This window comes from Erpetoichthys calabaricus, chromosome 2, assembly GCF_900747795.2.
Source record: "Erpetoichthys calabaricus chromosome 2, fErpCal1.3, whole genome shotgun sequence".
Classification (NCBI taxonomy): Eukaryota; Metazoa; Chordata; class Cladistia; order Polypteriformes; family Polypteridae; genus Erpetoichthys; species Erpetoichthys calabaricus.
In genome coordinates, this window is record NC_041395.2 from 204,736,003 (window position 1) to 204,762,507 (window position 26,505).

Sequence of the window (26,505 nt, forward strand, 5' to 3'; positions counted from 1 at the left end):
ACAACCCCCAATTTTATAGGTGGTCTGATTTTAACTAATCGCTTAATGATGTTCAGTTTTTGCAGATTGACCCTGCACGTCAAAAGACTGACTTGCGTCCCGTCCCGAGTTGGTTCCTGCATTGTGCCGGATGTTGATGAGATAAGCTTCCGCTCCCGGCCGGTTTGGAAAAAGGAATTATGCTAAACAGGAGGACAACCGTAAGACTTTACGCGAATAGCCTCATTCTTTTTGAATAATGCTTGAACGCCCCCCGTGGGTTTCTTCAGGAATTTATCAGCTAAACGTTTGTCCAGTAAGCCTGTCACTCTGTGGACGTGATCTGATGCAACTGACAAACACACTGATGATATCAAGATCTATATTTACTCCTTTTCGTATAGCTTTCATAAAAGTAAAAATAGGTACATGCCATATTATAGACATTTTTCTCGAAATCAATTTTCATTAATGTAAATGCACTTAACGTACGTTCTTCATTTGACCTGGATAAACTGGTTTCTAAGATGGATGTATTAAATATGTTAATCTGACATATTTTTACCGTTTGTGAAAGTTAAGATGAGCAGGAACGTGTTATATAATTGGTAAATTTGAATTGTTGCACCGGAGGGCTGTTGCCCGTCTAATATATTTTACTTAATTACATTATATAGCTACGTCACATTCGATGTTATATGTATCTTTTTGGAACCCTACGTACAAATACGACATGTCAGAAATGCATTATACAAGATGACCTGGATTTTGGTTGACTAGCATTATCCATTTGTTTTTCGTTCCTACGTTCTGGGAGTGAAAGCCGGGGTTTTTAATGCAGTGTTTTTCAGGTAACCTCCATAAAAACAAACCGTTCTGTACATTAGTTTTTTTAGAAGGAGTCAGTCGTGAGATGGAACAGAAAGGTTTCGCCATAATGCAATACCTATCACCAGCTATAATAATATTAACCACTATATTGATGGATATACTGTGGAGGCAGAAGAATTTAAAGAGCAAAGACAAGTCCCTTTAAGAGTGCATTGCTTAACTTGTCCCCCTCCCCACCTCCTCTCTCTCTTCTGCCCTCCCTTTCCTACTGACAATGGCCCAGCCCAGCGCAGCGTATATTTACAGAGAGACTGCTCAAAGCGGATCCGCACTGACTGCAGAGAGAGGCGTCCGAAGAAGCTGACTGATCGACTGGTACGTAGAAAAAAGAAGAGATGATTGTCAGCGAGTCGCCCGGAAGAGCCGCGTTACGGGGCCGTGCAGTCAAATCCGAAGTAGCTTGAGGTGGTGGTCAGAGGGCGCCGACCGCAGTAAATGCCCCAAGACGAGTCGGTGCTGAGTTTCCCGAGCGAGCGATTCGATCGCAGCCGAGGTGTCCACGGTGCCGCATCGGAAAGACAGCGTAACATGCTTCCGTGGAAGAAGAACAAATTCGAGCTGATCGAGGAGGACAAACAGTCCAAGCAGAAAGGCTATGGCGTGAGCCTCAACTACTCCGCCCTGACCTCCCTGGCCAAGTCCTGTCCGGAGAGTGCGCTCAACCGAGTGGGGAGCATGTTTAAGTCAAAACGGAAAAAAGTGAAGATCACGAGCGAAGATCCGACCTACACAGTGCTATACCTGGGCAACGCCACCACGCTGCAGTCCAAGGGTGACGGCTGCACCGACGTAGCAGTCACCAAAATCTGGAGCAAAAGCGAGATGGGTCGTAATGGCACCAAGATGAAGCTGACCATCAGCTCTCAAGGAATTCGCATGGTGCACGTAGACGAAAAAGCTAGACGGCCTGGGCACCTGTATCTACTGCACCGGATCACGTATTGTGTGGCGGATCCCCGGATACCTAAGATCTTTGCTTGGGTGTACCGGCACGAAATGAAGCACAAGGCTGTCATGCTTCGTTGTCACGCCGTGTTGGTTTCCAAACCCGAAAAGGCCAAGGCTATGGCGCTATTGCTCTATCAGACCTCGGCCACTGCACTGGCGGAGTTCAAAAGACTCAAGCGCAGGGATGATGCCCGGCACCAGCAACAGCAGCTCATCGGCGATCAGACCATCCCGTTGGTCCCTCTACGCAAGCTACTCAATGGACAGTGTTACTACAAGCCGCCGGTTGAGCGCAGCCGCAGCGCCCCTAAGCTGGGCTCCATCACGGAAGACTCGCTGGGGGAGGAGGAGGAAGAGAGGGCAATGCATTTCGAGTGTGAAGACATCCTGGATACAGAGGATGATGGCGGTGGCGGCGGTGAGAGTCTAGACTCCGATAAGCAGGAACTATCGCAGATCATCAGCGACTTGGGAGAAATGGGCATCGGCAACGACTTGCAAACGCTACGGGCAGACCTGCGCGTCACACGTCTCTTGTCCGGCGAAAGCACGAGTAGCGAGTCGTCTCTCGAGAGCGGCCACGAACCGGGTGCTCCCGCCAATAATGCCCAGCCTGAGGGACGCGAGCAGAGCGCTGATTGACAGGACGCTCGCTGAAGTGGGAATCTCCGCGGTGTGTCCAGCGAAACGAGCGGGGGTACCTCCAGAAGACCGGATGCCTCATCGCTGCACTGTACTTCACGCTAAGCGGCTACAGCTCGCGAATAGACCCTGCGGCTTATTGTAAGTCGAACCCGATGTCCCGGTAAGATACCCACTTGGCATCCGAGAAAAGCAGCCCTTCCTCTCAGGCACCCCCAATCTGAGTCCGAGGCAGCGTCCTGGGAGTACACTAACGGGATTGTTTTAAATTATTATAGTTGTTTTTCACAACGACTACCTTCTTTATCTGGACTTTTTTGTTTCATTATTTGGACGCCAGGAAGGATTTACTTGAAACTTATTGTTTACCCTGAGTCCGCCTCCTCCATATTCGGCCAAATTCCTCTGTTTTGGAAGCTCAGTCACTCATTAAACACATCTGACACGTGACACTTCGTTCGCGACATTCCATTTTGTATATGATATATATATATATATATATATATATATATATATATATATATATATATATATATATTGCACTTGTGACATCTTGTGTCCCTTTTTGTGTATATACTTATATATAGTGTGACATTTGTTCTAATGTTCTTAAAAACATACGTTTTTATCTTTGCTGTGCAAAAGGAAATTGGATACCCCCCAAGTATTCAGCTGTACATTGTAAATGTATAAGGTGTATAAAATATTTGTTATTTTTAAAAACAAAAGGGGAAGTACTTGTGTGTTGTCATCAATTCTGTGAACTCATAAATAAAGGACAATATTAAGATATGACACATGTTTTTCTGGCAGTTTTAGCAGACCTCATTAGAGTATTTTTATTAAAACTGTATTTGCAGTTCAGTCAAGGTTGTTGTGTTAGCTCCCCGAAACCTGCCAAGTGTATTCTGATACACTGTTCAGTCATACTTGAAAAGGCTAGCTCAATAGTAAAAAACATTAATTTTATTCATAGTCATAGAAAAAATGTTTAAAGCCAAAGTTTGTTTAAATTAAACTATTGTATATGAAAATGGTTGACATATTTTGCCACATTTTTAAGCAGTCCTTCTATAATTCTTGCTTTTAAAAACACTTTTATGGCTGTTCTCTTTTCAGTTATGGTGCCTATTTGCACAAAGCTACTAATTTGTTTTTCCCATATGAAAAAAAACTGGTAGTTAAAATCTGCAATATATTGAAACACTTTTTTTGTTTTTAACAAAAAACAAACAAAACTTTCTAATGTATTTTTTCTGGGTTCACACCCCGGTTGCTCCATGCGCAAGTTTGCAAGTTCTCCTCATGTCTGCGTGGATTTACTCCGGTACTTCTCCGGAACTCCAGTTTTCTCCTAAAGTCCAAAGACAGGTTAGGTGAATTACCATTGGTGTGTTTGCATGCAAGTGTGTTCATCCTGCAGTGGACTGGCATTCTGTCCAGGGGTTGTTCCTGCTTAGTGCCCAAAGCTTGATAGGACAGGCTTCGGCTTCCCCACAACCCCCCTCAGGATAAGCAGATTTCAAAATAGAAGAATGGATGGATATATTTATTTTTCCCGCTGTCAGCACACTGAATGTTCCAATCAGTATGGTGTATCATTCTCTCATTTTTATTATCGCAGATATCCTGTGCATAACTGTGAGTTCACCTAGAGGATAAGTTTCTTAACTGGGGGGAAAAAAGTTTTATAAGAAATACTACACTGTGGTTATGACTTCAGTGGTTAGCATATTCTTTTTTTATTTTGCATAGGTTTTTAACGGGTTCTTTGTTGTTTTGTTTTTTTTTCCTAAAGATGTGTGTGGTAGGGTTAATTGGCATCTCACACTGGACTTGTGTGAAATAAGGTGATTTGTTTTCTGGCACTGTAAATGGGTTGATTCCTAATACTGCCTTGATATTCTCCTTTACTGGCTGAAATGGGTTAGAAAAAATTTTTACTGTACATGTAAATCTTAGGTTTTGGGCAGCTAATGAATATTTGTATGTGAAAAAAGAGCAGAGTCCGTTATCATAGTAATTAGGCTTTTCATTGCGGTCTGAGCTAACTTTTTAAGCTCTAATAAAACCGAGGAAACACCATCTGAGAGTGCACTGCAGAATAAGAAAAATTAAGCTGTCGCTACACAAGGCTTGATTGACTTATTTGTGCAGTCATTTTAAGTAGATAATGGTATTACCTGAAAGCTATAAATTAATTTTATTTAGTTGCATCAGTTTTTCATATTTTGTTTGTATGTGTATGTAACATGACAGAACAATCAAAGTTATGCGCGTGTTTACTCAGTGTGTTAACTCTTCTTGAATGATCCCTTTTGTGTGATATGTTGAGTGTGCAATAGTGAAAAATATTGTGTAATACTGGTTTCTGTTTCCCTTAGATCACATATCTTTTGTGTCTTTGTTATCTGTATATAGCATACAATTTTCCTCCACTTTATCTTCTCCTGGTTGATATACACTAATTAAAAATGTAGTCCTTTTTGAATTAAATAAAATATAAAAAATATCTATAGAAACGGTCCCATTACATGTAGGCAATTAGAACAAACATTACCTACACAGAAATTATCTAATGCAAACAATGTTTTTATATTTTATCAATCAGTATAGCAATTATTTCCACATTCATTGTTTTATTTGGTTAAATCATAATCTGTATCTCTTTTATGTGTACAAAAGATTAAGCACAAAACTGGTACCTGAAACATTTTTCATAGTAGTTGTTAATTTCTAAACATTATTACTGGCTCTTTCGAACAGACGTTGGAATTGCCTGATTAGTGTGCAGAATGTTTGTTTTAGTATAATTCATTGAAAAGGTAAATGTTATTTGACCTCAATGCTGTTATCCTCATTTATAAAAAAAAGGCCAATTGCAGATTTCATTCTAATTTTGATTTCATCCGCTAATAACTCCTTTAACTGGATTATTTATATGAAATATTTATTTTGCCTTTGACATAAGAAATGTTCTGTCAATACTTGCAGTAATGTTGTTTATAAACCATCCACTTGTCCCATCTGCAGATCTTTTTTTTTTTTTTGCATAATTTCACCTATACAGACCGCTTGCTTGCAGAAAGTTGTTTAAGGCAGAAACTTTCTCATTTGTAAACTTGAAAAATTTGTAAGAACTGCAGATTCCCTTATGCTGTCTTTATAAGTGAAGTTAAAAAAATCCTCCCTTGCTGAATGATTTTTTCATTCATAATTTGTGTGGAGCAAGACAGTGGTGTACTAGCTAGTATTATGACCATATGGTTGCATAGACCTTGGTTTGATACTGTATGATCACTGATCATTGTATGTAAGAACTTTGCATGATTTTTCATTGTCGACAAGACTCTCTTTTCCAGGTACTTTTCTTTTGTTTGAATAAGTGAAGGTGTTTGTGTCCTGCTGGACTTGCATCGTTTCCATGCCTGGAGATTTCCATTTGCTAATGCTGTTAACTTTTAATACAAAAGTGGGCCGTGAAAACATATGTATTAGTAAATGTGTACAAATGTTTATGTAATATAAGCTGCTCATAAGATTAGTAAAGTATTATATTACAAATACTAAATTAGCGAAACAAAACTCTCTACAAGTTGATTGGGCTGCATATTATAAAGAATGGTAAGGAATGATATGTGAAACTAAATTGTCAGTATAGTAGTAGAAAATTCATTTTTACTTATGACCAGTGTTCTTTCCATATGTGAATTGTAGGTTACCATATTTATTACTGCAAACATCAGAAGAGGAAATTTAGATTTTGTGCCATGTGAGGTGAGCTGACCCATCTTTTTTGCCTTCAACATGTCATAATGGTTGCAAGATCAAACAAAATGGTTACAGCTATTTTCATGATTAATGGTGATGTTTAATTTTTTTTTAGTTCAGTAACATCCTATGTTTGCTTCTCACCTCACTCTAATGAGTGCTAAAAGGGTGATGGTGTCCTAAAGCTAAAATGTTATCCCACACAAGCCCATTTTTGAAATTCTGTCCAGTAGAGTTGGTTAGGGCACATATTAAAATGAATCTTGGTTATTTATGCTTTTCTGGATTTTGTTTCACATTTTTCCAGAAGGCAAAATGATCTGCACAAATAGGCCACTCATGTGAATCTTAAACTCCAGTCTCCTCTGGTTGGGAATGTCAGTTGTTTGCTGATCAGATTTTAAAAAGTTTTTTTCTATACAAGGTAATGGCTGAAGGACAGAGAATATTTGTGACAACCCTCACTCTTCTTGATATATTGGCATCTGGAAGGATTTTATAGACTTAAAAATTCACATTAACAGTTTCCATGAGGGTCATGGGTATAGAAGTTTTATGATTCACTTAAATGAAGCAGCATAAGTATATCTAATGTAAAAAGATAGCTGTGAGAGAGTAAAAAGGGTGAGTAATAAGAATTTTACAGAACTAGGAGATATAGTGAGGTTTCATAAACATTCAAAGCTTTTTTGGCATGTGTTTTGTGACGACATGTACCAGAGTAGCGAATAAGGTAATGTCCAGAGTGGAATTTCTTATTATTACGTACTGTTTGACTGATACCTTTATCCAAATCAACTTATAACATTTTAGATACAATTAGTTACAGTCAGTCAGTTGTTTTCTATCCCGCTTAGTCCTTTACAGGGTCTCAGTAGAGGGTGCAAGGCAGGAACAAACCCTGGACAGGTCACCAGTCCATCACAGGGCGAACATACACACACACACACCAGTCATACATCAGGGCCAATTTAGTATCACCAGTCCACCTAACCTGCATGTCTTTGGATTGTGGGAGGAAACCCATGCAAGTTTTAGCACAGGCAAGTGAAGTGACTTGTTCATGGCAACACCGTGTCAGTAGCAGGATTTAAACCCACATCCTTGGTTCATAGCTTTAACCACTCCACCGCACTCTCTGGATGTAAACCTTTCTAATGATTAAATTAATACATTGTGGTAAGTGCAGCGTTAATAAATTTGATTTAAAGTTAGCATTACGAAGATTGATTTTAAATGTGTTAGCATTTTTTGTAATGACAGAATTATTTTCCAGTTACAAATCACAATCAGTTGCTAATATGAAAAAAATAAAAATACTCATGGAGCCCAACCCAACAGTGAAAAGACAGTGGGTAAAAAAACAAGTGTAAATAGTATCACCACGTCAGCAGGGTTGTCTGTTCTTCATAGAAATTAGCTTTGTTTTGTCCATCCTTGATTACCAAAGTAGTTGAATACAGTAATAGTCAATACAGTTTTATTTTACATAGCATCTTTAATAGTGAAGTACTCCAACACACAACAGATGTATGGTATAGTACATGACACAGATGGTGTACCACCTTATAGTCTCATTTTGTTAGGTTTTAAAATGGCTGAATGTTTTTAAAGAAAAATGGAAGAGCCGTGGTGTTGTGTCAATAGAGGGCATTCTTGTCTGTATACCAGGAATTCTAATCAAAGCTCATATTAATTGATTGAGGACACTGTTCCATGAGAAGTAATGTTCTTTCAAATAAACCTAAAATTAAAATCTAGATTCTATGTAGCTCAAGACTACAGTACATGGGACTTGGTAAATCCATCCATCCATCCATTTTCCAACCCGCTGAATCCAAACACAGGGTCATGGGGGGTCTGCTGGAGCCAATCCCAGCCAACACAGGGCACAAGGCAGGAACCAATCCCGGGCAGGGTGCCAACCCACTGCAGCTTGGTAAATCCTCTGTTAGCCTACCCCAGTTCAAAACACTTGGTGGACTAATTAGCTCAGCAGCCTATAAATTCCCTACCATCTCTCAGAATATCATTTGTTACCACTAAAAGCACTCGTGATAGGAATTAAAATTGGAATACATATAGATTCAAGTTCTTTCTTTCAGCCTTCTAAAACATGTGACCTAAAGCATGTACTGTAAAAGCCCAGGTGTAATTAGGTCAGATAATGGTAATTGTATAATGACACATCAGTCATGTTTTAATAACATATCTCTAAAAATAAAGAGGGATGAAAAAAAATGGTAGTTTCCTAAGCATCCAAACAGGATGCTTGATGAAATAGTAAAATTAGATCTAGGCCTCTGCTACAGTATTCTGCAAAGTACAGACTTGCTGCCTTTTAATGGTACAGAACATTATGAACTGTTATGAAAACACACACACACACACACACACAAGGGAAAGCCTTTCACAAAGAAGAGTTGGGCAGATTTATCAGAGTTGGGCTCTGGCTAAATTTATTTTACTAAACCTTTAAAATGAGGCTGTCGGGTAATGAAATTGCAACATAACCCCCCACCCCCCCAATAAATGCATGTGGCTGAGAACAAAGGCGATTATGCCAATCATGACACCAGGGCTTGTTACACACAGTGCCCAGCTGGCAGTTTAGATCACAATACACACTGATGTCAAGATGCTGCCAGCTGCCATGGTGGATTACTGGGTTAAACAGATACTGGAAACACAGACCACAGCTCTTCAACATCACTCACTTAATTTCATGTTTCTTACTGATTCCATTAAGCATAAACTACTTGAATATTTTATGTTTATTGCTATACATTTGCTGCGTTTAGAGTCTATAACGAAGTACCCTAATCCTTCATCTACTTATGTGGAAAAGGTGTAAAAATCATTATTGCTTGTGTTTCCTTTACAGTATGTGCATTAGGGTTCATATGGTTTAGTGTGTGGTCAAATAGGATATTCATTTTGTCTGTAGTGCTGCATGTAAATGTTTTGTATAATGACATCTTTGTGTTTGTATGCATTGTACACAGTAGGTGTCTTTATAGCTGGTATATGCCTAGAATTACGTGTAGCAGTTCTACATTTCATTAAGTATGCCCATAACTGCCTTTTAGTTTGAGGGGGTATAAATATGCATCCTTTTGGGGCTAATATTGTTTTTATAGTTCATGTGGATATGTGAATTTGTTTGGAATTTGTTTTTGTTGGTGATGTATGTATTCTCAAGTATATGTGTTGGTGTGTGTGCTAGGTGATGGAGAATGCTGTTTTTGTTCTTTGGCATGTAGGCAGAATCTTAGGTATGATCATCCAATACCTTCTCTACTTTTCCTGGAGAGATGCATCAACTCCCAGGTTTGCTATATGAGCTCTGAAAATAGATGTGTGCTGTGTAAATTATTCAGGCTTTGCTGAAGGCAGTAGGTGGAGAATGAGAAAGAAGCTGCACATAGCTACAGGGATCCTAAAGGGTGCCAGTTTCTTTAATCTGATTAAGAGTAAAATGGGTGAGCCTGACTCTGTCAGGTGCCAAAAAGATCTTTTTCATTTTAGTAGCATTGGTGCCTTATGATTCAAAGGGGACAATTAAAAGAAATATAGTCATCAAAGAAGAGGATGCAGTGAGAATTTATCTTTATTATAGACATGGAATGCTGTAGGATTCTAGTAGTAAATGTCTAGAAGGAGTAGTCCTAGGAAACTCTTATCCAACACACTCAAACTGGAGACTGTGTGGAGGAATAATAAGTTTATGAAGCCTGAAAGCTAGAGTCTCATGCAGGTTTTTGCAAAAATGGCAATAAAAAAATTGTTACAGCATAATATAGCAAGTTATATGCAATTCCTGTCGGTCAAGAGTAGATACACAACCTGCCAATGTGTATAAAATCACAGTCACACAGAAGAACAAGTAGAATCAGTGGAAGTATTAAGAAGTATCATTGCGATTTTGATGTAATGGCAATATCTGTCAAACTATCTTATGTGGCATAGCATCGACTTACACTAAAATAGTGAGTTGCAATGTTATTGCTTCTATAACCATCAGCACAACAATGCACATGGGAGCTTATTTGGATCCTGTAATGACATGTTATACATATTCACCATAATCATCAACCTTCACCCATCCAGAGGTATGGCTGCACAAAAAACGCTATTAGCAGGTAAGAGGTTAAATGGGTTGGGGCAAAAGATGGAGATAAGATCAGCAAGGACAAGTGGTAGAGAAATATTCACACTTGATAAGTTATTTCGTTCCAATAGTTATTGGCATAGGAGATCCCCAAAATCAGAGGGAGAAGAATGTCTGCCAACTAGGAAGGATGGCATTGGGGTGTGGGGTAAAGTTACAATGAGACTCTTAACTTAGCAGGACCATGGGCTTGTGGAACAGGAGGCCCATTTTCTCAGCAGAAAAGATATTTTAAAAATGTATTGGGTTCAATAATATATGGGAGGATTTGTCACAGGAATTCCTCAGATAGCAAGATGGCCAAAAAGGGGTGAGCTCATGGAAGATTCAGGGTCAGCAGGGCATGGATTACAAGAATTATCTGGAACTCAAACTGAGAGCTTAACATGAAAGGGCGTTAAATGACTTAGAGTATTCAGGTGCATATATTTTGTAGGTTTTGCATTTGTTCCTCTCATTTTTGAAAAGGAACTAAACACATATTCAATGAGCCATATTCTTATACTTCATATATGGCTTTAACTTGCCATCATCGCATATGTAGCATTGTACTTAGGGGAAAATTAAACATTGCTCTCAGAAACCAACAATCACTCCTTATAAATGTTGGAAAAACAAAAACTTCCTGGTTCCCGCTGCTCTTTAGTCAGCTTGTGGCAGAGAATGATGCTGTGCAGTCCCCAAAACTGTCTAGAAAATGTGGTATTCTGAGGTCGGCAGTGGTTGAAGGAGAGGTCACATTGCTTAATTTGTGTTTTATTTTTTTCTGTTATATTCCACCATTGTCTCCACAGCACTAAAACTGCCTTAAAGGTCACACTTTTTTGCAGTAACCAATTCAAACAAATATGTGGCATTAAAATAGAGGAAAACTGATCTGAAAGGATATACAAAAAACACAGTAAATCTGCACTTGTATCTGTGTAGCCATAGCAGCAGGATGTTACTCTAATGGATGCTGATCACAAATTGTCAAATAGGGTGTGGAAGAGTTATTTGAATTAAATGTGGTTACAACAGCTGATGGAGGAAAACATTAATGATTTTTAGCAAACAAAAATATTACTATACATTAGAAATATTACCATATGTTACTCATTCTGCCCAGAATTTATGTCAACCCAAAGTGTATCATTCTAAACTGAAGACATCAGAAGTTGTAAAATTATACTGAATGTTTTTTCTTACCACAACGGACGTGATTCCTGTGCTCCCTTGAGCAAATATATTTTGGGGGGAACAGTCTGTGGACAAATGGGATTCCAAATTCCCACTCCAGCTCCAGATCTCTGCTAACTGATGTTCATAAAATGGATGAATGGATTTGACAATTTTTAATCCAGTTCTAGTATAACTGAGCAAGATCCAGTAGTGCTCAGTACAAGGCAAGGACCAAACCTATATGATACGTGCTTACTTACTTCCAGTATATTATATAAATTTAAAGTAACAGACATATGTTTGAATTGTGTATCAAACCTTTATTCAGCTAAATGTTGATATAAGCTGAGTCAGTCTTCATGATGATATGCAAACAGGGATTTGTTGTGTTTTCTATAAATCTTTGTTTCTTGGATGTACAACATCAGCTCTCTGCTTTATGAGGAAGGTTAGTGCTGGCATATACTTCCTCCTTTTAATCTATATGCAAAATCTCCTGTCAGTGAAAAAAAACAATGTCTTTCTAAAGTGCTGTTTTTAGCATCGTGGCGGAAACCAGAAACTGGCAGAGCGACTATAGGGGATAGCTGCAGAGCTACTGTGTGATGTTAATTTGTTTGCATTACAGACAGCTGCTGTTGCATTATCTCCTTGAGACTATTGAGATTTCAGCCACTACTGAAGGCAGTGGTCCACTGTGTTGGAGCTTATTTTGTGGTATTAGGTCCTACTATAAGGGAGAAGATGTCTTGTTTTATGCTGGTCTTACGGTTTGCTCATAAAAAATGTTTTAGTTCTGGTGCAAACTGCATGTGACCTTCTCTGATAACCAGAACCTTCAGTGGTACAACATCAATATAGTCCATACAGTATGTCATAACAGTGAGGAGAGTTTCTGCATACAGACATTTTAACCCAAACACCTGTCCTTTTTGATTTTTTTATAGAAATTATATTGTCCTACATTTAAGAATCAAAATCATCCAGGTTGTAATACACATTAGCAGTTCCAAGAAAAGACATAGGGGCCCACTGATGAGATTGTAGCCTCTTTGAAGAAACAATGCTTTGGAAGCAGATCTGGAGTATGCAACTGCCTAATTACATCTTTCTCTTAAAACTGTCTGGATCCTCAAAACAAGTTAGAAAATGTATGGATGGTGTATCATTCCGGTGCATTCAGGGTCTTAGTTAATACGTTTGAAACTAGGAGCATTCTGCATCTTTAGTTACTTCAAAGACTCGGTTAATAACATTAAAAATAACTGTGCTAATAGAATGGCTGTGGCTAATTGTAATTCAGATTTCTTAAGCATGACATTTTTGAAAGACGTTTTCCAAAAGAGACTTTGAGTCTCAAGATAAAATTGGTGGCTGCTTTGAACCATGATGGAGACATGGTGAGGAGCTTTGTTGATAAATTACAGTATCAGAGAAATACTGAAGCATTGTAAGGTGTAGATAATGCAGCTGTGAGTTTGGTTTTAATGCAAGTGACAATAGAATTGATTTCTAGATAAAATGACTTTTGCTTCTAATATTTTCAATATTAAATATTTTTACTTTTACAGTTAACTAACCTCAAGTAGCAAGAGAAGTGAGCTGTCCCAGCATCTTGCACATGTACACCACTCTTCCAGAGTTAGATTAACTTGCATTGGGAATCTGTTTTGCTATCAAGAGCACTATTGGATGAGTAAAACAGAAAACCATACAACACTGAAATAACATCTCTTAAGGTAAATTTGAAAGAGTAAACAAATGTGTAAATGAAGTTGCATACATTTTTTTTTCTCTATTTTAAGACAGACAAGTTCAAAACTTGTTTTTAATAAGAAATTTTGAAATGTCACAGATTTGTAAAGTGAGCTCTATTTGACATATCATAATGAAAACTAAGCTTTCCTGATACATTTCCTTGGAAGTATACGTGTGGAAAATTTCAACAAAATTGGTTCACAGGGATCTGAGTTGTTTCATGCAAACAGACAGACATGGCGATCACAGTAGGTGGTTTTCTCATTCTATGCAAGCAAACCTAATGAGTGAAAGAGTAACTGTTTTTAGAGCTTGAGAACTTGCTACCAAAGCTGAAGTTGGGAGCTTGGGATACCACCTTTAAATAAGCCATAATTAAAGATGCTTTCTTTAATCTTACTTGCTTATGACTTCATCTTTTAGCACAAGAGAAAGGAGCACTTCATCAAAATTGCTGCCCTTGTGTCTTCATTCAATTAACTGTTTTTTTAATTGTATTCTTTATTTTTTATTTATATAGTACATCTTCATACAAACAATGTAGGTCAAAGTGAGTATTTAAGTATCAAAATCAAATTATTGCACATATTAAGTGTAAGAGTTGAACAAGAACAAAGTTCACCAGAATTTTATGTTAATTTATTTCACAGTTGTGTGAGGATTAAACATGTCAGTACACTTTTTTTTATTTTCTTTGGCACATCAAGATGAGCATGGACTAAGGTGCTTGGTGGCTCAGACATAGTAATCAACATTCAGCATGCATTTTATATTCAGTGCAAACACCTTCATCAAAAAGGACATTTAAAAATATTCTGGAACTCTCTTAATCCAGTTTAGGCTCTTGTGGGCAGGAACCAGCACGACAAACAAATACACTCACATGGGGCCAATTTAGCACCACCAATTAATTTAATCTGCACATTTTTGGGGGATGTGGGAGGAAACCCCACGCAAACACAGGGAAATGTGCAGACTCCACAAAGACAATAAACCTGGCATTAAATCTAAATACAAATCACTGGATCCATGATGCGGTAGCTTTCACCACTTTGTTGGCAAAAGCAAAATTCAAAATTCACCCCTGCATAGTATTTAAGGTTTCATGTCAGTAAATGCCCATTATTACATAACTAAAATGTCCACCTTAGATGTGTTTACAACTAGGTTGGCAACAAATATGATGCTGTGCTGTACATTTTGCTTTTTGAGTTGCAGTGTACTCAAAAGAATGAAAAGTTCTCAGAGTGGGACAGATCCTCCTCCTCCTGGGAATTTAATTAATTAGTAGAAACAATGTGGCTTACAGGTTCTGCAAGGCATTTATCTTTATTTGCCCAGTGGGGTCATTAAGCAACACAATGCCATCTGGAAGATGGGACTTGCTGAGAGGCTTAACATGAGCCTGGTTTAGGTGGGATTCATGGCAATCACAACAAAATAGGGCTTATTATTTGCTGCGGCCAATTGGGGAAGTGGTTTTAGCTTACTTGTTTTACTTTATGTGCTAGGTTTAAGATAAAAAAGTGTGTTAATGTTTTTCATTTTTACATCTACAGTAGCTTCTTTGATACATTGAGCACACAATGTAAAAATACAGTTGCATGTTATTGCCTGTCCTTTTGTGTAAATATTTTCCCTTTTCCTTCAGGTATTACTAAAAGAAATGTTTCATCTATGTCCGTCTGACTGCATTGCATGGATTTTCTTGGCCTTGCTGTTAGAAGAAATCATTGCTACACTAAACAGATTGCTGAGCTACAGCATTTCTGCTGTGTGCCCATTACTGTATGCCTTTATGGCTGGGCTCAGATCCTCCTTTATAGTGAATGTATAGTGCACTGCATACATAGACTCAGAATATCATTTGTGGGGAACAGCCCAGACACAGACCGGTAGACATGTTGGTTTCACCACACACACGTTTATTATTCGTATTTACAGTGCACAAACCCAGTGCCGCAGCACCAATCACCCCTTAAGTCCTTGGCCACACAACACAATGCCTTCTAGTCTCTGGTCCGCCTCCACTCCTCTCCTCTTAGCTCCGTCCTTCTTTCACCCGACTCTTGCCAATGACTGGAGGGAGGCGGCCCCTTTTATACACCCCGGATGGACTCCAGGTGCATCCTGAGGAGCTTCTGTAGCCACACCCCTGTGTGGCGGAAGCTCTGGCGGTGTATCCGGAAGTCCTCCGGGTGTCCCCAATCCTCTTCCCCCCCAGCACTTCCGGGTGTGGCTGAATTGCTGAGGTCCAGGGCTCCCAAGGCATCGGGGCACCCCCTGGCGGTGACCACGGGCCCCTACAGGGTTGGGCTTCCAAGCCCTGTACCCGTGGCCCCCAATACAACCAGGGCGGACGCCCGCTCGTGGTCTGGAGGAGAAAGGAGCCCTCCTCCTGTCTTCCTGGGCGTCCCGGCCAGGCATGAGCCCCATCCGGGTGCCACACATTGTATCAAGATCATACTGTACATTAGGTGATCCTGAGCTCACACATTGTTATAGTCCGGTATGTTACAGCAAATACAAGTATGTCACTTTATATAGACTAGGTACCTTTGTTCAAACCCTACACCCCACTCCCATGTTCACATTTTCTGACCTTTGCATTGCATCTTTGCAAGATGTGTTTCTATTTAACAAACAAAAATAAGGCTGACATAATGCTTTCAATAAACAATTTAAAACTTATGCATGATTAGAAGCAATCAATAAGTGGCCAAATATTGATGGTTTATAATAAATATTAAAAACTCGTAAATCATTACTATTAAAATGATAGATGATTATTAGTAAATACTTAGATCAATCAACATTCATACTTAAATGTAATTAATAAAATAGTAAATGTTTTAAAATAATATTTTAGATATGAGGTATCTAGGACATCTTAAATTCCAAACATATTACTTCCTTTATTTTCATGAGCTTTTATAACACAAATGGAAATTGACCAATACTATGCATTTATTACATGGTACGTTCAGTATTTTACTGAATTTAGTACTACACTAATTTAGTACTTCCAGTTTACTTGTTGTTGTCATAAACATGCATCAGAAATGTGAAAGGTACATTTTCTTAAAGCATAACCTTTGTTGCTTGAAATTGATACTTTTTTTAAAGCTTTTTTTCCTTTGGGACCCTGGTAGTCTTCACCTCCATTTTAACATGCAAGAGCAGGTTAGGTCTTTTTTAATTTTATAAAAAACACTTCACTTTAAAGCACAATTTCATGTGGTAAATTGATATTATACTATGATTGATTGTGAAGAAATAACTTTGACTTGAAAAATACCCTGCGGTGGGTTGGCACCCTGCCCAGGATTGATTCCTGCCTTGTACCCTGTGTTCGGATTCAGCGGGTTGGAAAATGGATGGATGGATGGATAAAAAATACCAGACTTATCCTTTAAGTAAATATAATTAATGCTAATTTTAGTTACATTTAGGTATAATAATTCATTTATTTAACCTTCTTTTAATAGTGTAGAATGTTTTAGCATTGTACTTGTATGTGAGTTAAGATGACCCTTTACGTTTGCACACCTCACTCTAATTTTGGGCTCTTGAAAACTGTTCATTGTTCAGTTTCTTCTTAACCTGTAGCATCAAGTGCTGTACAATATCTAATAACTTAAGTGATTGGGGGAGGGGGTATATATTTGATTAAATTAAGAATATTTATTAATGTAGTGTCTAATTGTGTATGATGCAGAAAACTTGCGTTTGTACAGTAAAAATGACCCTCAGATACAATGACAAATCTGTACCTTACATATGATAAGCACAGAATCCTGCCCCCGAGCCCAAATCGGATTAAACCAGTGAATACATGCGCAGGGGTGGACAAAAGTAGGTTTACAATTGTGAGTACGCGATACAGAGTTTATTCTTGTATTGTTATTTATTATTAATTAATTATTGCATTGTTTATTTGTATTTGTCATCTTATTTGTTCTTTATTATTAAAGTTTGCTTGAGTTACCAAGCATAGCCTGCATGTCTTTTCCATACGAACAACTGTAAACCTACCTTTGCCCACCCCGGTATGTATGTGGATAGTGCTTTGAGTACTGAGAAAAGCGATACATTTATATATGAATTATTATTATTATTATTATGTTGTGTCACCCAGCACATCATAGCAAACATTGCATATACTGTAACAATGATGTGCAAAAGGAAGGATTGGTCAATTACTGGGATCCCACTATATTAACATCTTGTATATATGTATTGTTTGCTACAACAGGGCCCTTTTCCAAAGCATAGAGAAGACATTTGTAGTTATGATTTTTTTGAAAACAGAAAATGCTTTAAATGGGAATAGACTTTAGCCAAACTGTTAAGAAAACATGGCATGGTGCTACAAAGATTAGTGCTGCAGTCTAACAATGTTAATACCTTGGGTTCAAATCATGCCCTAACCACATCCCAGAAAGAAGTATATTAAGTTTGTTTTTGACCTCCAAATTCTTCTTATTTATGGGAGTGTATGTATTTATGAGTCTGTCATGTGATGGACTGGCATTTCTATCCAGGGCTGATTCTTATCTTGCAGTTAATGCTGCTGAGGCTTTGGTACTTAATATCCCACTGATTCAAAAAATATAAGGAAGCACTGTTTAGCATCTCTGACATACCAAGTGAGTAATTTGAGTTCTCTTTGATGTAATCACTTATGCAGTCATTCAAGCTTTAGTCAAACGTTTTCAATAAAGCCTGTTGTAGTACTTTGTAATCTAATTTTTAGTTTTACTATGAAAGTGGGCTTGATCTATACAGGTTGTTCTGTGTTACTTTGTCTTATCCACATCAATATGTAACCTGTTTGTAATTCTGTATCATAGATATCCTAGACTTGATTAGCTACTTCTGAGACCTACTTTGTAAAATCTACAGTTCTTATATGTACCCTGTGTATATTTTTGTATAGTGCCCTGTTTAAATTTGACACTGTATTATAACCTTGGTATTTATTCCCTTACGTGGGTAATGGGTAGCCAGACCACATCCTGGAATCATAGTACACATGGCAGGAACCAACACTATGCATTATGTGATGTCAGTTAACCTCAAATCACACGCATTCACACACACTCATGACAAACCAATTTAAAGTTACCAATTATTTTGCATGGCACTGAGATGGAGGATGAAAGCAGTTTACATCCAGAAACCTCAGATTTAAGAATGTGACAACTCCAGACAGACAGTGACTAAGCTGGGTAATGAGCCCAGAATCTAGAGCTAATAGTATGGATTTATTTTACTGTTTTATCGCAGTTGTGTATGTTCCCAAGTTAAAGTTGATAAAATATTACACTAGGAAGATTTAGCATTAAGATGTGATCTCTGTAAAATGGGAGATTTGCATGGTGAAAATTTGAACTAAGCAAATCTGCTCGGGGTGGAAAAGTGGCAATAAAGTTGTTATCCTTAACCTCTAATAACCCACCCATTGGTCTTGCATTACAGACTACTTAAAGCAACACGGTTTATTTAACTTTTCAAGTGCTCATTTATTGCAAATAAAAATGTTAATAACATTGTGTGTATATTAAATATATATATATATTGTCACACACATGCGAGTAGGAGGCAGCTAAAGGGCCTGAGTAATTGTAATAAAACATCTGACCAGGGGACGGCGGAGTGCGCTGACTGTCTTTCTCAGTTCCCTACAGACCTTTTCCGGGAAATCCTGGAAGGTACTGGGGCCTCACTTCCAGTGTCTGGCCCTTTGCTGACGCCACTTCTGGTCCAGAAGACATCACTTCCGGCACCGAGGCCTTTGATGATGTCACTTCCATTCCAGATGACATCATGTCCGATTCTGGCCCCTTTGATGACGTCACTTCCTATATGGGCTGTAGCAGTTAAGGTTTTTGTCCACCTCTTGAACCCTCAGGTACCACTCTGAACACGAGGTAAAAGTATAACTAATATTTATTTTATAATTATACAGTGCACCAAGCACTCTCCACACTACACTCATATAACCAATAAACTCTTCTATAAATCACCAATCCTCCTCGCCCAGACACTTGCCACCCTACCTCCCAGCTCAGCTCAGTGTTCTGGGCTTCCCACAATCCTTTTATAGCCCCTGACCCGGAAGTGGTTCCTGGCACAACCCACAAGTCCGTTTTCTTCCGGGTCAGGGCAAACAGTCCTCTTCTTCATCCCGGGAGCATGTCGCTTCCTCCGGTCACGTGACTGTGACGCAGTCCCGGGTTATAGGGCACGCAAGAGCCCACTAGCCCCCCTACAGCGACTCCCGGTGGCCCCCAAGGTATCCAGCAGGGCTGTGTGTATAAACTACAGAGTCCATGAGGCCCTGCTGGAACTCGGGGGAACCATCATGCTGTCCGGAGGGCTCCTCCTAGCGGCCTGGGGGTGGCGAACGGAGTCCGTAGCCGGTCGTCCATCACAGGGCCTTTAAAGCCTCCATCTTTGTCTCTTGTAATCAGTTCTGTTTTGGACTCAGTCTTGTGAACAACTGTGAAAATTTACTATATTTGCAGTCAGGATACATTATACAGGTGGCTGCCCCAAACCTTTATGATGTCTGGTGTGATTGTTTGTGACAATATATATAAGTATATATATATATATATATAATTTATATACAGGGTAACATGCAAACAAGGAAAATGTAAAACTGTAATGATAAAGAAATTTTGTCCCCACCATTCCTAATGAAGAAACCAAATAAGATGAACATTTCCAGCTATTAAAAAAAACTGTTTTGACTCTACAATTTTACCTAGTGAGCATTCACTCACAATGCTAACCCACAATATATCAAGGCTTGATACTGTTAGGTAGTGCTCAAAGCTTATACAGGTCTATATCATTGTGAACTGTTAATATAATTTAAAAGTTTAACTATATATACATTGATGAAGGTAAATCTTAAGTTACAGTTTCTGTTAAGGGCAAACAAAAACTGCATATAGGTCATCTCCATTTTGTGCAGATAAAAATGTCCATGGCTTAAAATGCGTAAAATTAGCTGCTAGGCTACACTAGTTTTTCTAGCAACAGGGGTCCAGAGAACAAGCTTCACTTTATTATTAACAGGCATTAACATTGCAGTATGTGTGTTGTCAGATGTTAAGGAAAAACACATTCACAATCTGTCTGACTGAATTTTGAGTTCTGGTCAGCTAAAATGGTTTATCAATTTCTTAATCAATAAGTGTTTCTACTCTGAAATCTGTTTTAGTTAAGTGGCTTTAAAAATCCTTAAACTAGTTTTATACTGGATTGCTCTAGCAATTTTTCCAACTCATATGACTTATGCATATTTGATCAATGGATGGTTGAATAGATTTTTTTTAAATGGGGTCTAAATACAGGGTATATGTTACAACCCCTGTACTGGTTCCTATTTCACTAATTCAATATATTCATACTCTTATCTATTTCAATAGAGTTTAGTGTTTTCACTGACTGCAGGTTATTTTTATATTGCTTCCCTTATGTTACTTTACAGGATGTGTAGAATGCATAAAATTACTGTGTCTTAAGTGTCACACATATTTAAGATACAAGCACATTGTTTTGTCCTGTAAAAGAAAGACAAATTGTGTTTTTAGCTGTTGAAGAGAAAATCAAATGGCATTTCCTTGAGGTGGCCTTTAGCGTACCTTGGAGTGAATGGTGACATCACAAATGATGGACCCTTTATAACTCTGTATCTCTTATGTAATACTTGTTCGACTCTGTTGTGATACATTACAGATGCCTGCAGTGTGGATGGATGCCAGCCAACCTATGACAATTGGAATCTTTTTTAAACATTTTTGTTTACCTTTTATAAAATATATAATCTTGAGAGCCCTTAAGCTGTCTTCTATGCACATGCATGTGACAATACATACAGATCCAGTGGTAGACTGATCCAATATAAGGAGGTATGGATGCATGCACGCATCTTTGTGCCCCATAATGGACTGGTGCTCTAAACTGGTTTTTACCTGGCACCTGATATAATGCCAGGAATGATTCTGGTGTTTGTAATCCTGAACTATATTAACTGGGTTTGAAAATATATGAATGGACAGAAGAGCTTTCAAACAGCCCTGTTTATCTTTAGTAGTTAGTATAATTCACAGAATGTTTTTTATTATTTAATAGAAACTTTAAACAAATAAATAAAATAACAGCAGCCATTAGGATTAGAACTCATTAACTGTTGATTCTGTCAATAATGGGTAACCTCGTGTGTTTGTTCTCATAATGTTATATTTTTATTGTCACCAAAGTCGTGAGTCAAATCATAAAATCAAGGTTAAAAATCCAGGTGGTAAGCATATGTGCAGAGCTAGCTACTGTATGTGTTCTTCTCTCAGTGTGAGCTTGTGCTATATGTCAATCTACTTTTGATTTGTCTTTAAGTCTGCTTTCCCTTTTCTTTTTTTCAGCCCTGTAATTTTCTATTTGGTCTTTAGCAGCAAGTTTATTTCAGGCAGCACTCCCATCTAACTATGTAGAGAAAGGTTAATGTAACAAACCCAAGACGGTTCTTTAATAAGGTTTTGATGATGTGCTTTTTTAGGCAATCAGTAAGGCCTATTAAGGCGTTTGTCACCACATGCTGCCTACTTTGTTTGTCTCCCTATTGCTGCAATCATCTTAGGTATGTTTTGTGCATATTGTTTTATTTTTATGTTGTTGCTAGTTATGGAAGTATGGCCAAGTTCTTGGTATATGACAGTGAGTCACAGATTTATAGAGCACTGAGTAGGCAGACAGAACTTGTACTGCCAGAACAGGTTGCATTTAATTAGAGGGGTATTGCTATTTTATATAAAATAAGGTTTGAAGGTTAAATGTAGTCAGGACAGGCAGTGTAACATCTATGAAAATGTACACAAACAGTAACAATAAAATAATACAGCCTATGAAAATATAATGTGGACAGGTATAATAATAACAACCAGGGAATGAGCAAGCATATGAGTGCTCACAGATTAAAATATCCATTCCTTAATTCTAGAAAAAGTCCGAATTAAACAATTTATATTTATATGCATATAGTTGCACATAAATGTAATATTTATCAATAACAGAAATCTGGCTGAATGGATTGGGATGAGTATAAAGAAAATGAATACAAATGACTTTACAGTCATATGAAAAAGTTTGGGAACCCTTCTCAGCCTGCATAATAATTTACTCTACTTTCAACAAAAAAGATAACAGTGGTATGTTTTTCATTTCATAGGAACATCTGAGTACTGGGGTGTTTTCAGAACAAAGATTTTTAGTGAAGCAGTATTTAGTTGTATGAAATTCAATCAAATGTGAAAAACTGGCTGTGCAAAAAATTTAAGTACCCTTGTAATTTTGCTGATTTGAATGTATGTAACTGCTCAGTACTGATTACTTGCAACACCAAATTGGTTGGATTAGCTCGTTAAGCCTTGAACTTCATAGGCAGGTGTGTCCAATCATGAGAAAAGGTATTTAAGGTGGTCAATTGCAAGTTGTGCTTCCCTTTGACTCTCCTCTGAAGAGTGACAGCATGGGATCCTTAAAGCAACTCTCAAAAGATCTGAAAACAAAGATTGTTCAGTATTATGGTTTAGGGGACGGCTACAGAAAGCTATCTCAGAGGTTTAAACTGTCAGTTTCAACTGTAAGGAATGTAATCAGGAAATGGAAGGTCACAGGCACAGTTGCTGTTAAATGCAGGTCTGGCAGGCCAAGAAAAATACAGGAGAGGCATATGTGCAGGATTGTGAGAATGGTTACAGACAACCCACAGATCACCTCCAAAGACCTGCAAGAAGATCTTGCTGCAGATGGTGTATCTGTACATCGTTCTACAATTCAGCGCAATTTGCACAAAGAACATCTGTATGGCAGGGTGATGAGAAAGAATCCCTTTCTGCACTCACGCCACAGACAGAGTCGCTTGTTGTATGCAAATGCTCATTTAGATAAACCAGATTCATTTTGGAACAAAGTGCTTTGGACTGATGAGACAAAAATTGAATTATTTGGTCATAACAAAAAGTGCTTTGCATGGTGGAAGAAGAACACCGCATACCAAGAACAACACCTGCTACCTACTGTCAAATGTGGTGGAGGTTCCATCATGCTGTGGGGCTGTGTGGCTAGTTCAGGGACTGGGGCCCTTGTTAAAGTCGAGGGTCGGATGAATTCAACCCAATATCAACAAATTCTTCAGGATAATGTTCAAGCATCAGTCACAAAGTTGAAGTTACGCAGGGGTTGGATATTCCAACAAGACAATGACCCAAAACACAGTTCAAAATCTACAAAGGCATTCATGCAGAGGGAGAAGCACAATGTTCTGGAATGGCCGTCACAGTACCCTGACTTGAATATCATCAAAAATTTATGGGATGATTTGAATCAGGCTGTCCATGCTCAGCAGCCAACAAATTTAACTGAACTGGAGAGATTTTGTATGGAAGAATGGTCCAGAATCCAGACACTCATCAAAGGCTATAGGAGGCGTCTAGAGGCTGTTATATTTGCAAAAGGAGCTCAACTAAGCCTCCTGTTGGGGTACATATTGCATATTTTCTGTTAATCCAATAAACTTAATGTCACTGCTGAAACTACTGTTTCCATAAGGCATGTCATATATTAAAGAAAGTTGCTACTTTGAAAGCTCAGCCAATGATAAACAAAAATCCAAAGAATTAAGAGGGGTTCCCAAACTTTTTCATATGACTGTATGTTTAATAAAGAGGGAAGCTCAAAAAGATGGGGGCGGGGTTTCCGTATATTTTTACAGGTAATTTAAATGCAAGACTGCTTAAGGTGTGAGATGAGGCACATTTTGCTGATGATATATAAACTAGCATTTCCTTGGAAGTATTTTATAGAATTCCCCATACAGAGTAATGTTAAGAGTAAGTTTTATAATATCAAATAAGTAAGTTTAGGGGATGGTGTCACTGCATTGGAGGACATGAATTTTCTGATATAAATAGGGAAATCAAACAAACTATGTAAAACAGAAACTGTGTGTCTAAGCCCCAACAAGAAGTAAAGCTTTTATGACTGAATCCAGAATTAAATATTGTTGCACAGTGTTTTGACAGAGATAATTATCAAAAAAAAATAAAACTAATAAATTTAATATCCAAAAGGCAAACTTCAAACAAATATGACAAACCCTTAAAAATACAAGGCAGTCCAATAATAGAGATGTCGAAAGAACAGAGTAGATTTAAAAGTGTACTTCATATAATACAGAAAACATTTACACCAAAATTAAAACCAGTAGGAAATGTAACAGTTCTCAAATATATTTTAAGTAAAATTGCACAAGATAGAGCTCACAAAAGAAAATAGAAAGTAGCAAAATATTGCTAATAGTGCAAAAAAGGTAATTCAGTGTTTCTTTCAATATTATAGTCACAGAAGAATGGTCAATGACCAGATTAGGTGTATTAAGACAAGCAAATGGGAACTAAAATATACAGAAATAGAAATACTTATTTTACTTTTTTTTGTAAAGCTTTTACCTATTGTCACACATGTGCACTTAGGGGACAGTGTACAGGCTCAAATATTGTTACTGTATTTGTCAGCCAGACCTGGGTTTGGCACTCTCACCTGATCCTCTCTCCTCTTGTTCCTCTGCAGTTCAGCCAAAGACCCTGCCTCCCTGTGACATCACCATCGGTCCACTCACTGTTGATGTCATTGGGAGGCAACCCCTGATGATGTCATTTCCAGTACCCAAAATCCATCTTCCTGCCACATTAGTTCCTGTTCTGGCAGCCCTGACTCCACCTCTTCCTTTTATCCACCATATATATAACACATATATAGCACAGAATCAACCTGTTAGTCAGTTCAGTTGTGAACTCTGCTTCTGTAAAGACGTTTAATTTATTTTGCTGATTTTTTCATATATGGGGTGGCCATCCCCAAACCTTTTTTCTGTCTGCTGCTTATTTTTTACCACACTTTGTTAGGTGAAGTTAAGGACATTTGAAATGAACTGAGTATTGTAGAGAGTGAGGTTATATAAAGATTTCAAAGGCTAAAACCAAATAAATCCCCATATAAATATTTAAAATGTGTTTTTAAAAAATGCTAAATAATGGGCAAATTCCAGTAGCACTAGAAGCTACAAAACAAGGTACCATTATTTACAACAAATGATTGTGGCAACCCTGGTTGCTATAGTTACTGTATTAAAAACCCAAGGAAGTTGAGGCCTAAATTTGAGTTCCACAGGGACTGTTGCTGGGCCTGTTGCATTCTTTAATTTATATAAACAAGCTATGCAAAAATGTGACAAGTGTATTAGTTAAATTTGCAGGTGAAACTTAATTAGATAAGATATGCATATTTCCTAAAGTCAGGAGAATCCCATTGGCAGAACACAGATAAAATTTATATCTTGGCAAGACCATGGTTTAGGTCAAGTTTAATGTTAGCAAACTGAAGTCTTGTACATAGGAAGTACACATTTTCAATGCTGTTATACAACAGTATCTCTGGAGCTAGAAAGTAAACTTACAAAGAAAGACTGGGTGTAGATAAGTAGTAAAAGGCCACTAGGAGTTATTACTGTGCAGGGCAGCAGTCAATAGAGTTTGCTTAAGTTGAATAATGTACTTGTATGGAAATACTGTGATGATGTGCATTTATTATTTAGATGTATTCAGTTTATATAAATTTATCTACAGTATATCAAAATGTATCTAGCAAAGTTTTTAAGCTTGCAGATGATACTAAGTTAGGTGGAGTAGCTATAGAGTCGGCAGAATCATTAAAGAATTCAATCTTAGCTGAACTTGTGGCTCATAAAAGTTAATGTAAATATTTTAATGTAAGAAATTGTAAGATGTAACATGAATACACAAATAGATGTTAAAAACCTGAAAGTACACCTCATGAAAAGGACCTAGTAGTCCTATGTACATGCAGAGAGTATACAAAAGCTATTAAGAAGAGTAGGATGCCTGTGATATGAAGTACAAGTAAAGGAAGATTATACTTGAGTACATAATGCACTAGTGAGGTGTCAGGAATACTGTTTATAGTTTTAGTCTTCATATTAAACGACATAGCAGTGCTGGGACTGATTCCAGGATTTTGAGTTATGAGAAAAGATTGAAGAAGTGGAACGTTTTTTGTTTAAGCAACAAAACAAGAGACACAGATGGAAAATTAAG

At 37.9% G+C, this 26,505-nt stretch overlaps 1 protein-coding gene across 1 annotated transcript; it reads left to right on the forward strand.

Annotated features, from left to right (window-relative positions):
* The first annotated feature begins 1,006 nt into the window (after nt 1–1,006).
* fam43a (family with sequence similarity 43 member A) lies at nt 1,007–3,247 on the forward strand. Its single transcript, XM_028795041.2, has one exon. It carries the CDS (start codon nt 1,306–1,308, stop codon nt 2,458–2,460), a length of 1,155 nt encoding a protein of 384 aa, XP_028650874.1. The 5' UTR covers nt 1,007–1,305; the 3' UTR covers nt 2,461–3,247.
* Nucleotides 3,248–26,505: the final 23,258 nt, after the last annotated feature.